We start from the raw sequence: 14,642 nt of genomic DNA on the forward strand, positions 1-14,642 counted from the left end.
AAAAGAGGGCTAAGGGTCTATGCTCGAGAATCTTTTGCCATATCCAGGAAGCATCTGTGAAGCAATCCAAAGGGAGTTAGACTTGAGCAGATCAGAGTAAATCCAATCAACCCAAATACTCTTATGCTTAGACACAATCTTCCAGATGAGCTTGAGGATCCCAATGGAATTGGTGGTTTTGATTCTTCTAATCCCAAGACCACCTTCAGCTTTAGGAAGGCAAACCTTTTCCCAGCTAAAGGGTCTTAGGAATTTAGAGGAATCGGAGCCCTTCCAAAGAAAAGAACAAAGGAGACCCTTAAAGGATTTGATGACTGAAGCAGGGAGGGCAAAGGTACCAAACCAATAAAGATACATGGACTAAAGGACCAGCAAAAGAGAGAAGTTTGCCCTTTCAAGAGCTGGAGCCTTTTCCTAAGGTTATCCAGCATGGGGGCATAGTGATGGGCCAAAAGCCTAGAGGAAATAAGGGGAAGCCCCAAATATTTAACAGGCAAGGAGCCGAGCGGGATACCAACAAGCTCAGAGAGAGTGTCTCAGACATCAGGGGAAACACCAAAAATAAAGATATTGGACTTGAGGAGGTTAATACTTAGCCCCGAGAAGGATTCAAAGGATTGGAGAGTCGACATGATGGTGGAGATAGAAAGAGGATCAGCCTTGGAAAAGATCATAATGTCATCAGGGATTTGCATTTTGGGATGGGAGAAATAAGGTGGAGGTCAGTAACAAATTGAATGGAATGAGAGAGGGCCTCCAAAGAGAGACAAAAGTAGAGGAGACAGGGGGCATCCTTAACGAATGCCACAGCCCGAGGTAAAGTACCCGGCCGGGCTCCCATTCACTAGAATGGAGAAACGAGTGGAGGAGATGCAAGCATGGATCCAATGGACAAAAGATGGCGGGAAAGACATCTGGAGCAACACATTAGAGATGAAATCCCAGCTAATGGTATTGAAAAATTTGTGAATGTCAATCTTAAGGAGGGTCGTCGGGGCATGAGTCTTCCGGTAGAAACCACAGACGATCTCATGACAGAGGATGATGTTGTCAGAGATACTTCTACCCGTAACAAAGGCCGATTGATTGGGGCTAACGAGGGAGTCAATGACTTTCTGGATCTTTTTGGCAATGAATTTGTAAAAGAGATTACAGAGAGAAATGGGTTTGTAGACATTCATGGAAACCGCACCCTCTTTTTTGGGGATGAGACACAAGAAGGTGTGGTTAATACCCTCAATCTGGTTCGGGTTGTAGAAGAAACTACACACCGCAGAAATAAGATCATTTCTTATGGTGCTCCAACAGGCAAAGAAGAAGCCCATATTGAAGCCATCAGGGCCCAGAGCTTTGTTGGATTTGTGGGAGAGGATGGTCGAGATAATTTCCTCCTCCTTGGGAATGGATTGGAGAAAAGGAATGAAATCATCGAGGACAAACTTGTTGAGGAGATCATAGGGGATGGGGATGGGGATGGGGATGGGGATGGGGGTAGGGGTAGGGGTAGCGAGGGAGGGGCTAAAGAGCCTCTAGAAGTGAGAGACTTCTCCCAACTTGATGAGATCCGAGGCAAAAAGATCAATCCTAGAGGAGAAGATAAGCATCAGGATGGAATTGGCATTATTTCTAGCTTTGAGGGAGCGATGGAAATAAGCCGAGTTAGAATCACCCAATTCAAGCCATTTGATTCGAGCTTTCTGATGGAGGGAGCTCTCTTCCTGATCGAGAAGATGGGAAAGGTCAGAAGCAGTAGCTTTTTCTTCCTCAGCAAGGATCAAGTTGAGGAGATTGTGTTAAAGTCTGGCTTGATTAGAGTAGAGCTTGTCCCGTCCAGAGGAGACTCGAGAGGAGATATTCCCAAAGGTGGAGGTGTTCCAGAGCTTTAAGGCAAATTTCACACTCTTGAGCCTACTAGCAAAAGCAATGAGGGGGGATAAAGAATGAGGGGTGTGACTGTTCCAGGCATTATGGACAAGAGAATGGAATTCTGGGTGAGAGATCCACATGTCAAAGAGCTTGAAAGGCTTAAGGCCAAAGGAGCGGAATGGAAGGACATGGATTGAGATGGGGCTATGGTCAAAGATCCCAGGGAGGCTAAAGCTGGCATGAGAAGAAGGGAAGGAGTCGAGCCAAGCTTCATTAACGAGGGCCCTATCAAGCTTACAAGCCACCCGGAGATTACCGACTCTTCTGTTGTGCCAAGTGAGCTTAGCACCAGACCATCTAAGGTCAATGAGATCATCAATGTAATCATTAAAAGAATCCATTGCCTGAGAATCGATGGGGTTGCCCCCCTGTTTTTCATGACTGAACCTAATAACATTGAAGTCTCTGGCAATACCCCAAGATCTGGGACCAACGGTGTTGGAGAAGGAAAGAATATCATCCCATAGGGGAAGACAGAGAGAAGCCAGGTTGTGGGCATAAATGATAGAGAGAAAGTAAATGAATGAGCCGGAGTGGTGAGAAATAGAGATGTGGATAGCTTGGGCCGAAGAGGAAAGACAAAAGATGTTGAGAAAGGAGGGATCCCAAAGGATCTAGAACCTTCTATTAGGGCTATGGAGGTAGTTGGCAAGGAAAGACCAAGAGGGAGCAATTGATGAAGCAATACGAGAGGCATTGGCTTCCAGGACCCTGGTCTCAAGGAGACAACAGAAGTTGGACTGGGAGGAGCGGATACAAGATCTGATTTCCGATTGTTTAGCCGAGGAATTTAGACCTCGGACATTATAGATGGTCCAAGGAATCATTTGGAACTAGGATGGGTGGGCATTGGACTCTTACATGAGTTGCAAGGGGTAGTGGGAGTGGGAAGGCCTGAGGAGGCAAGTGTTCTACGACAATAGCCAATGACTAGAGTGGCGTTGGGAGTGGTCAAAGATCTGGTGTTAATGGTAAAGGATTTGGGTTTTTGTTTTCTCAGGTTCAGAGTAGAGGATTTGATGATGTTGGTGGGCTGGGGCTAAATGGAAGTGGGGTGGTGTGGTGGTGGTGGGTAGAGGTCACAACCAAATTGGCATCCAGAGAAGCAACCAAAGTTGTGTGAGCAGTCAATGGACCAGGGCAGTTGAGCTGGGTTTCAATAGCCGTGGGGCTACAGCATTTTCTCTGAGGCAGAGTGTAGGAGTACACTATTAACCAAGGTACAAAGCCAAAGTACCTTTTTGGTGTTTTTTTTGTAGTCTAAAGGTTCTAATATGTTTTAAAATGCTTAATTAGGGTTTTCCTGAAAATTCAAGCCAAAATATGATCATTTGACCACCGAAATGACCAAATGAAATGGCCAAACGAAACATGCAAAGTTTCAGTTGAATTGCAGTCGAAACCCAAAATATTCCAGTTTCGACCATGGTGGGAACTGAAATCTCGAACCTTGATGCACACGCAGCATAAGCTCTCAGCTGGTGTGGCTAAAATATGGTCTATTTATAGTTTGTATTTGGTGAGATAAATTAAATATAGCTTGAACTTGAAATGATATCATTTTTGTCAAAGACAAGTCAGAATTTCTTTTTTCTCATGGGTTACTAGATTTTTCTTCTAATAAGCCAAGGCTAAGAAAATATTATTAATAAAAACAAGAGGAAAAGAATGTGCAAGTATGATCTCATGTATGCAACTCAGCCTATGTAAACAATTATAATCAAACCAAAACAAAAGTTGACCAGGATACCTGCTTCAGCACCTAAAGAAAAAAGTCTCCTAAGTTTAGTCACTCAGTTCGAAAACCTCATTTATTTGGATATTTGTTCTTGAGTTTACTTAGAGGATGATGTTTTATACAGAATTAAAGTGTGACCAGCGTATTCCTCTAAAGCTTAAAGGAAAATTCAATAGAACTGTTGTGCGAACCGCCTATGCTGTATTGAGGGGGAGAGAGAGAATGATGGACAGTTAAGAAGTGTCATATTGAGAAGTTATGTGTAGCAAAGATGAGGGTGTTAAGATGGATGCGCGGCAAAACTAGGATGGATAAAATAAGCAATGAGCATTATAGAGCTGATTTGGAAGTTGCCCCGATTAATAACAAGCTCTAAGAAAGTCGCTTGAGGTGATATGGCCATGTTCAACAGAGGCTATAGGACACCCTAGTAAGGAGGAGTGATCCGATTTTGATTGAAGGAGCTAAAAGAGCTTGAGGGCAGACCTAAAATGACCATAGGAGAAATTGGGAGGAACGACATGCATATTTTTGGTCTTGTGTAAGGTACAACCTCATATATGGCCTATTGAAGGGCAAGGATCCATGTAGCCGACCCTATTTAGCTGAGATTCTCCTGACTTGCTGGGTTGTGCCGCTTTCCTCTTACTCTCAATCTTCCATTTCTGTATCCTCATCTTTTCGTCTCTTCCTTTTTCCCACTTAATTATTATTGTTGTTGTTGTTCTTGAGTTTACTTAATAAATTCGGTGCTTATTTTCATCAATCAACATCTACGATACATGATCCTGAACATCTCCTGCAGCCACAATGACATTATGTTCTCTCCAACACGAAACTTTCAAGGCTTCAAGTATCACAACGTTACTCTTAGAAATTAGAATTTCCTCATCACAAGCCTAGGACATTTTTGTAGTTCCAGATCAAGCAACTCAAATTATGACCATAACACTAAAACTTTGACTCTATTCCAAATTCATTTTTCTTTTTTGAACTTCCCAAATTCAATTTCAACTTTATTCCATTTAATTGAACAATTATATAAGAGCTAGGCCGTGAATTGCATGTCTTTTTCTTCTTATTCCCCTTTTGGAGTTCAGTAACAAAAATGTGTTTCGTACAAATCGTAAAGTAAAAAATCTTGACTCTTCCTACAAAACTCTGATAGACCATTCAATGTGCTAAGTTAAACCGTTAAGCTATTGAGTTGAATCTAGAGCTCTGAATTTCAACAGCTTATGTCCCCACTTAGTATATGATCTTTAGATAGAATTGAATGGTAAAACATTCATATAGCCAGCCCCACTTAGTTGGTATAAAGCTTCGTCGAGTTGAGTTGTAATCTTGCAGACATGTAGTGTGACAAAATGAATTAAGGGAATCATGAGGCTATGTGCATGCGATAAATAAAATCAAATTTATGGCAACCTGGAAAAAGCAACATCATTGGAGCATTTTTGTTCTGATGGGCTTCCTTAACTCTGTCTGTCACAATACCTGCAAGTACAGAGACCTAAGAGTCTGAGAACCGCAGATAATGGCCCAAAATTATGATGTGTAAAGAAAAGTAATTTTAAAGATTGATGTACCTGAAACACCCTTAAAGTCAGATGATTTTGATTCCCGCTGGACATAAACACAACCCATACATTTGCTGTTAAACAAAGCAATAGAAATCCATCAGGCTATAGTCACGAGATACTGAACAAAATGCATCAAGTGATAAAACAAGAAAAATAAATCCATCAAGATGAATGAGAAGTTCCAACTAAGATAAAAAAGAATGATACTCAAAGCTTCAGGTCACAATAAATGGTACAACACGTATTCCAAACAATTTCAGATTCCAGGGAAGTTGCTAAAGGAAGAAAAATGTCCAGAAAAATTAGGAAATAGGAAGCAGTGGCAATCTATTTGATTGTATCGAAAGGCCCAATGAATTGGGATTTCCCTATTGGGCCAGGTCATTTTGGGGCAAGCGGATCATTTATCATAAAGAGGATGAGCTTCAAGAGAATGATTCGGAGTTCTTGCAGAAATTCAAATCCAAGAAATTAACACCCAACAGGATATTGGGAAGAAAGTGTAGTATTGACGCATGAGTAATAAGTTAATAACAATCAATATTTATGTGAGAGAGTAATAAGTTAATAGAAATCGATAATCATGTGAGTTGTATCCATCAAACTTGTGTTAGGAAAAGAGGTAATCAATGTAATCAGTGCTTACGAACCCCAAATAGGATTGGATGAAAATACTAAGAAACAATTTTGGACACATGGATAGATTAGTTCAAGGAATTAGTCAAGGAGAAGATATTAACAAGGGGGAGATCTAAATGGACATGGGAAGAGATAGTAGAGATTTTGAAAGAATTCATGGAGGATATGGTTTTGGAGATGGGAATGAGGAGGGGACTTCAAAATGACATTGTAGATGTTAAAGGAATTGGTGATATGATAATATCGGTCAAACTTGTTTTAGGAAAAGGGGTAATCAATGTAATCAGAGCTTATGAACCCCAAATAGGATTAGACGAAAATACTAGGAAAAAAAATTGGGAACACCTGGATAGATAGATCAAGGAATTTGAGCTCAAAATGATGTTGTAGATGTTAAAAGAGTTGGTGATAGGATAATATCCATCAAACTTGTGTTTGGAAAAGAGGTAATCAATACAATTGGTGCTTACGCAACGCACCCACAAAGGATTGGATGAAAACACGAAGAAACAATTTTGGGAACACATGACTGGCTGATTGTAGGAAGATTAACTCCAGATTTCGTGGGGTTTAGTGCCACCTATATGAAGACCAAAGACTTAGTTTGTCACTGAATGGACTCTTGCTTTCCAAGAAGATATCGATCACAACTTATGGAAGAATATTGTTTCAGATTTGGTGGGACCCATGGCCAGCTGGTGAAGATCAAGCTAAAGACCAATATTGTTGTGCATGGAGGCTTTCTTTTAAGGAGATAATTTATGGGTTATGATAGTTTCTATTTTTAAGTAGATTTGCTTATGTAATTGGGATTCTTTATTTTCTAACCCATTAGAGATAGAAATTTACTTTCAATTTGGAATGCCTATAGAAGATCTTAGGCTGTAATTGGTTTCATTATAAATAAAAGCAAGAGTGAGAGAATCAACCCGTCCTATCTTCTTCTATTTTCCTTTTTTTTTTTCAGTTTCCATTTTATACCCTGCTATTACCTTATCATGAGAGTGATCCGAGACTCTATTGGTGCTGTTAAGCTACTGTTTACATGATTGAAAGGCCCCATCAAGTTCCTGAAGAAGTCAGGTCTGTAGGTCCAGTTCTCTTACCTTTCCTTCACTGGAGGTTTCAAGTCCATCTAATGGTTTGATATTGCTATAATAAGATCCTACTTGGGGTTAGGTTCTTTGAGTCCTAGCCTAACATTATTCATCAACTCTGTCCATGACTTTATCATCTGTCAATCATGTACCCCAGTTACCCTCGGGTCTCTTATCTGTTAGTCGACTCACTAAAGCAGTAATGTCATGTTCTATCCTTCTTATTGCATTTTTCAGGATCTTCAGACAAAGAGGAAGATCGGAGGACGACATGAGAAGGATGAGCTATACTACATCGATTGTGATGCGTCCTTTACAGCTGCTGCTACTGCTTCTGGTGATGTTTCCCTTATTCAGTGGCACTTTCGGACATTTGTCGTAGTCCAAGCTTCAACAAATGATACCTAGTCGCAAGTCTATGTCCCACCTTGAGTGTAAATCTTGTGAGCTAAGGAACCATTATCGTTCTTTTTTCCTTCTCATAGTTTGTCTAGGAGTCCTTTATTTTCTTTAGTGCATTCAGATATTTAGGATCCATGTAGTGTAAAAAATTGGTCATGTTTACTTATTTTGTTACCTTTGTGAACGATCATTCATGTTTGACATGGTTATACATGTTTGACACCTTGTATTCCTTCCTCCTATCCATATTTTAGGCCCACTAAAGTGTCCTATAACAATAAAAAACCCTGGGACCAAAGGCCCAACACATACTTATTTCCACTAAAATAAACCATTTTTTTATGATTTATCTGCATTAGGCATGGTGTGCAAAGAATTTACGTCAGAAGCTAAGACCTAAACTTTTCCAGCTGGGATTATGTACTTCATGATTGACGTATTAAGTTTTTGTACTTTCTTCTGATGCACATGTTTTTTACCCTTGTATAGGTAATGGGTTTCTTTTTCTTTTTCTTTTTTTTTGGGTAACAGGTTTTGGGGTTTCTGACCTTACTGCAATTGTACTTGCATGCTTTTTGGGTACTGAATATTTTTCTGTTGCTGATATTAAAAATTAAAAAGAAAAAAGAAGAGTATAGACTACTGTGGAGAGCTAATTCAAGAAATAGTGAAATACGCTTCATCCCACGTGTCTTACTAGATAATTCAATTGCTTCAACAGATAGTGAATGACACTGAAGAAGCATATGATGGTTTTGAGTCTTCATGCCACATAAAACAAACATTTCCGTATAATATGTCTTAGCGAGCAATATTATGAAACATAATTTGCATTTATAGAATGAATCAAAATTAGATGTCAAGTAAGAAGTCAAGTGTCAGGAGTAAGGAAAAATGCAACAGATATTTAATATACAATAGAAATTCAATAGGAAATTAAGAAACTAAGAACATGGCATGATAATTGCCCACAAAAAAATAATCCAGGAAACAAGTGCTGCAACAAACCTCATGAGACCAACAAAAGGAAGTTTAGCCACTGATCTCTTTGGCAATGAAATCCAAGATAAGAATGAAAATAGAACGGAAACATGTCAGTATCAGGAACAGAGAAATTAAGTAAATCTGACCAGAATCTTACTTCTTACATAATCAAAAAGGCTATCATATGGTCAAATCAGAGTCCCGATCTGGTCTGCTCAAGCAAAGCAGGGACTTGATGCTTGGGCTTGATGCAGATACAGCTGCACTAGCATGGTTGGGCTCCATTTGCTTTCAGTAAAATATTGGAAGTATTTTCACTATAAGGATGTCAATAAATTTACTTGAAAGTGTACAACTAACATCCATGTCCATCGGGAAACATAAGACTAAAGTTTTACCAATACAGCATTTGTTTTACAGAAAATAAGGGCATACCCGGTGCATTTGTTTTACAGAAAATATTTTACAAAAATTAATTATGAACCCATAAGATTCAATTTGATTAAGATTACTGTGCAAAAGTACATAAGCAAGTGTACATATTTGGCCAAAACAACAGTATAAATGCATGCATGATGCATCTATACCTAAATACATAATATTACAGACTTTAATATCTGTTCCATTTCCTATCACAACAAGATTCTAAAAATGGTTGAAGGTCCATCAGTTATCAGAAACCCATTTTTTATTCTCTTCTATACAGTATCAAACTGGATCAAAAAGGATAGGCCACAAAAAATGCAAACTTCAATCCTAGTTTCTTGAAAGTCCAACAGGTCTCCATTCAGATCCATATCTAGCATACAGATAATACAACTGAATCGGATAGAATTCAGATTTAACCACATTGAAGCGCAACCGATTGAAAGCTCTGCCAAAAGATTTAGAATGGAAAAAGAAAATTAAAAGACCAAAGTAGACTCAGCTGGACCCACCTTAGCAACAAAGCTCGGAAAAGAAGAACACATATGATATAAAATATCCATATGAGATATGTGGTTCGAAATGATTGCCCCAGGTCTTTCAAGTTCTTCAGATTGTTCTTTGCAGACATTCTGACCAATTATAAATAAACAAAAGTGGTTGTTACACAAAAATAAAAATTCTTATTAGCAGAATGTCAACGTGAAGTCATTACTATCCCAGAAGCATATCATGAAAGAAAACCAAACCAAAAAAAAATAAATAAATACAAATTTACCAAAAATAATTAATATCTTTTTCTCCCAAGTGGGAACTGTTGCACACAACATTTTCAGAAACAGCCAGAGGGCTTCTAAACTTTACTGTCATTTTCGGCAATCAATAGAATCAAATGACCTAGTAAGTCTATGGAGGCTTTTCTTTCAATTGTGTTTTGCAAAACCTCACTCACATAAATGATAGAATACACATCCTAGGTGTAATCGAAGTAATTATAGGCTTATTGCAGTAGGAACATTCATGAAGATAGAATCACAAAATACAAAATCTTAAGTCACGGCACAGCATGACAAGGTCTCTCCACCTTGAATCTAGATACATCAGTAATGAATTAGAATGAAAAATTTTAAGCAGCTGTTGTCAAACAATATTGAGCAACAATTTTAAAAAAGTGTGTTTTCTTTCATTCATCAGTCAGGTGTTACATGGAAGACTAGAAATGTATGTTGCCTAACCACCTACTCTTCAGGAAGTGAGATAAGCTCAAAACTATTTCTGTAAATTCTGTCTATGCTAATGGTGGAGCATAATCTTCATAAAGATCAGAAAACACCATTACAGTTTAGGCAATAGCTTTTTTCCTCTTAAATATGTTTCATCTACCATGAATTTGCAGCACAAGGTGCAGTCATCTCAAAGACGCTGATAAAATCCCAAAATTTCACAAACCAAAACATTACATATTACAAACAAAAATGCAATTGATGTCAAAAAGCATGCATATCTGAGTCAAATGTCTTCTGCTATGACATTAACAGAATTAAGCTTGCAAGTTATAGCAAGACAAGAGAACTGCCAATATTTTCTGAGGAAAGGAAAAATATGCCAATTTAGGTTTCATGACAGATGTCAAGTAAATAAAGCAGTGTAGTTTAAATAAGCAATGTAAATGTTTCCGATACATGGGACATCATCTCCATAAATACCTCATCTTGTTCATCCCTGTCTACTGGGTCTTCAACCCCTTGGAAGTTATATTCAAAGGAAGCAGTCAAAGTTCAAGAGCATATTAACAAAGTGGGCATGAAGCATGGCATTACTTCTTTAGAGACTTATATTTTCTTATTCGGTTATTCGCAGGTACTAGTAAGTACGGGGAGATTTTAAAATTTCTAGGGATGAAAGGAGCAAGGTGTCTCCATTGGTCATAGGTGTTGTTAAACATTGTAGCATAGGGGCTTTTCACTTATGTTTTTCTTACTGTTTGGGTTTAGTTGTAATTGTGAAGGTTTATGGATGCTCACTTGGGAATTGAAGTTGTTCATAGTAACAAGGGTGTAATTGATTGTTGTTTCTAAGTTTTGCTCTTACTATATTCTGTCTTACTGGGCTATTGAGCCCACCTCTTGTATCACAGAGGAATGAGATGGAGGTATGCTTGGAGTGGAGTTCGAGGGTGAGTCAAATACTATTTTATTTATATCTTCTTGTTTTTATTTTATTAGATGGATGTAGTAGGGAGCAACTTGATGTAAACTCTGATGGATAGGATTTTAAAGTTTAAATTGAACACACCTCAGATTGTCACTAGCAGTTATTTGAGATTCATGACAATGGTTGATTATTTGGTTTGAGACTTAAATTTGATGACTTTTGTGATGAATGATTTTGTTGATATTTATCATTGTTTCATCAACTTCGTGACGGTTGAACCCTTACCTGTACCTAGGTTGGGTCATGACACGGAGTCTTCTTCTTCGTTGAACTAGAGGCAACTAGCGAAGAAAATGGCAGAAACTTCAGAGGTCGACAACCAGTGGCAGAAACGATTGAAACCTCGACGACCAGTGGTGATCATCAGGACCTCAAAGGCAGTATTGATAACAGGGAGAAGTGCCAACTTGCAGCAAGAAGGCATAAAAAAAGGTACGGATCCTTCAGCTTTGATTCTCTAGTTCTCGCTTTCTCTTCTCTTGCCTTTTTTTTTTTTTTGGGTTGTGCTCCTCTCCTTTTTTCTCTTTAGTAGAACCCTAGGAAGGTGGGGAAAAGGTCAACCGGTGACAAGGGGGTGGAAGAGAAAGCGGTGGGGGTTTGGGTTTTGATTCGATTCCTCGATTCTTTAAGAAAGTCAAAAAAAAATATGGAGGGCCAGAAGAGAAAGGGAAAGAATCCCTGAGATAGAATCAGAGTTACAGGGAGGGAAAAAGAGTCGCACAAGAAGAAAGGGGGGAAGATGAAGGAGCTCACCACACACAGGCCATGCAGGCACCAAACAACTCACTATTCAATTCATTCTCAAATTTATCTTGTAATTGATACCAGCATACATATAAATAAGAAAAGGAAAACTCCTATATGGAATCTAAAACAGAAATAGAAACACATCAACTACGATACTACCAAATTACCTTTCTACGTATCATACTTAAAATAGAAGATTAAATGATAATTCCCCAAATAAATAGAACTTCCTAAAATCCTACTGGACCAAAGACTCAATGGACCCGATTCATCTCTGTATAAATGCCCAAAACGGATTTGAATTGGTCCAAGATTGTGCACCTACATAAAAAATTCTACCCACGTCATTGTCTCACTTAGCAAGAGGTGGAGATAATCAATCTACCCAACCTACACCATGATATAACAGTCTGGACATTCCTTTTAGCTTTAACGAATGTTAAATTCAATTGGCCTAGCTTCACATAGCCCTACACCTTTGATGACCTTATAAGGTCTGTATCTAATATCTCTTAAGCTTTTCAGACAATAAGAAAGTTCTAGATCCTGACAGAAAGTTCAACTCTAAGGCTAACTTATCAAACAATCTCAATATCACATATTACACCTTCTCTACCCTATTTTGCAAACACCCCCTACCCAAACATATTACTTATTTTATCAAGCCTTTCCCTGAATCTTTCTTAGTGGGTTGAATTAGGTTAAGATTCCTGCCCCTGCATCACCCACAGAAAAGGTTTCCCGTTTCCTCAGCATCCACCTGTAGAATGGGAAACTCCCACCAATAACCATAGATACAGCATGCACAATAAATAACAAAGAAGTCTTTGCCATGGTGTGATTATGTGTGTTATTGCCATGGTATGGAGATTATGAAAGGTGGAAACTCTTAGCTGCTACATGACCAGATTCAATCAACTATAGGTGATTTTTACTTGAGCACTTATAGCCAATGGACATCTGTAAAGTCAAGAACCATTTCTCCATCCATCACAGCTTGAAGCTACATTGCCCAGTCTTGAGTGATTAGTCATTCTTGGTCTCCCTCATGTTCACGTTTCTTCCAGCTGAGTTTTTTTTTTTTTTTTTTTTTTTTTTTTTGATAGGTAGGGAGGGAAGTAGGTAACAGCCAGGAGACTCGAACTCGAGACCTCCTAAGGAGCATGGGATTTTTGCATACCACAGCTCACCAACTGCACTAGACAATTGTTGTTTCTTCAAGCTGAGTTTGATGAGTTCTCTATGCGGAAACCAGGCCCAACACAGATAGGAAGAGTTTCTACCAACAATGTAGGTTCATCATTTCATCATTTCATCATTTTTCCTTACAAATCATATGCAACAATTACCTTCGCTGGTGCTGTATCAATGAGTGGTATTGTTTCCAGAAAAAAAAAATATTCTCTCCCTCTTCTAAGGGCTCAGACCCCTCTCTTTGTATAGAGAGATGTATTATTAAGGCAAATCCTCAGCAGTTGTTTTAAGCTTTCAATCTATTAGGGAGGGGCAATGGAAACTATAATATTTCATTTGGATGTATCACTTTCAACTTTCTAGCTCCTGGATTGAACATTTCATCACAGGAAAGATCTAGATCAGCCAACTCTACCTGACCATCTTGCGAAGAGAAAGTGTCAGGATTGAGATGAACAGGTTAAGCAAATCAATTCTCAAAAATGGAAGTCTCTAGTGATTTCGTAAAGCCCAGTGTAAATCAATTATAGCATTCTAAAATCATTATTGTTCCTCTTAAGCGATTGGTGTGGCTTTCCTAGTTAATCAATACGAGATTCACAGCACGAACTCTGAAATAATAACCCCTGGAAACATTTAATATAACTTCAGAAGTTATCCAAATATTTACCTCGCCGGCTAATTTCTCCACCGCATCAGCATTGCGACGAGTCTCGCTAATCCAATAAAAACCAAACGTGAAGAATAATGCCCTAGAGAGGAACTTTCCAGCATGAACAATGACGACTCTTCTCCACCCACTCAAGTGAGCATAATTTTCCTGTCCTTCATCTCGATTCGGAACTGTGAAAAGCGTACAGAACCGGCAAATCAAGCTGTAGAGTATCAGTATAGTCATTGCCACAACTACACGGATCGGAACGAGCGTGACAAGAGCGAATACGAGCAGAAGTTTTTCCGACCACGGCAGTTCCCCTCTCCCCATCGTCCCGTAAACATCTCTTCTCACGAAAGCGGCGTATTTCTTATCGAGTTCCTGCAGATTCTCAGCAGAAAGAGGAGAAGAGCTCAAATTGGAATCCGATTTCAACAAAGGTCGCTCGTCCTTTCTCGAATCCCCACCGCGAGGCTCGTCGGCTGGTTCAGGCACTTGATTATGGTTATTGATACCATAATCTTTCAGTTCCGTCTCCATTGTCGACTTGAATCCTCGGTTTCTGAACTCAATTCATTCTTCTAAACGCCATGGATTAGATAATATAGAAGCTTCACAAACTCGCAAGCGGACAAGGGAGACTTCAGAGACGCGACAAATCCTAAGCTCTGGTTCGGGCGTGGATCCTTAAGAAGTGGACTTGGAAAATAGAAAAAGAGTCATGATAGCACTACTATGAAGGACCGCCTAGATTGTTCTCCTCAGATGTAAGCTGTGGCTATCGTTGAAATAGAATCTTTTGTCTCGATGAGACAAGACCTCAGCGTTCGCCGCTGAGCCTCAGCGTGGCTAATGAATCGGGTTTGGGAATGGTCGGAAGTGGGAACTCGGAAGTGAAATTCCAAAGAGAACTTCGGAGATGTGGGGTCCACGAACGATATGAGAACGATAGAATGACCCCACTGTGACGGTAACAGCGATTACGCCAATTAGTGTCCCATCCTCGGTAGTAGACTCGAATTTTTTTTTTTTTTTTA

General features: G+C 39.2%; 1 protein-coding gene across 3 annotated transcripts in view; it reads right to left on the reverse strand.

Moving 5' to 3' along the window:
- LOC122092782 (lysophospholipid acyltransferase LPEAT1-like) overlaps positions 1 to 14,305 on the reverse strand; it is a 29,908-nt gene extending 15,603 nt beyond the window's left edge. The window contains exons 1-5 of one of the 3 annotated variants that reach the window (XM_042663077.1): positions 13,621 to 14,302; positions 9,308 to 9,427; positions 8,394 to 8,431; positions 5,254 to 5,318; positions 5,093 to 5,161 (exon numbers count right to left, since the gene is read on the reverse strand). In XM_042663077.1, the coding sequence (XP_042519011.1) occupies positions 5,093 to 5,161; positions 5,254 to 5,318; positions 8,394 to 8,431; positions 9,308 to 9,427; positions 13,621 to 14,145 (817 nt within the window). In that variant the 5' untranslated portion in view covers positions 14,146 to 14,302. Of the gene's footprint in view, positions 1 to 5,092; positions 5,162 to 5,253; positions 5,319 to 8,393; positions 8,432 to 9,307; positions 9,428 to 13,620 lie in introns of all 3 variants that reach the window. The other 2 variants (XM_042663076.1, XM_042663078.1) reach the window with 2 other exon arrangements.
- Between the last annotated feature and the right edge of the window lie 337 nt (positions 14,306 to 14,642).

Source organism: Macadamia integrifolia, chromosome 11 (genome assembly GCF_013358625.1).
Source record: "Macadamia integrifolia cultivar HAES 741 chromosome 11, SCU_Mint_v3, whole genome shotgun sequence".
NCBI lineage: Eukaryota > Viridiplantae > Streptophyta > Magnoliopsida > Proteales > Proteaceae > Macadamia > Macadamia integrifolia.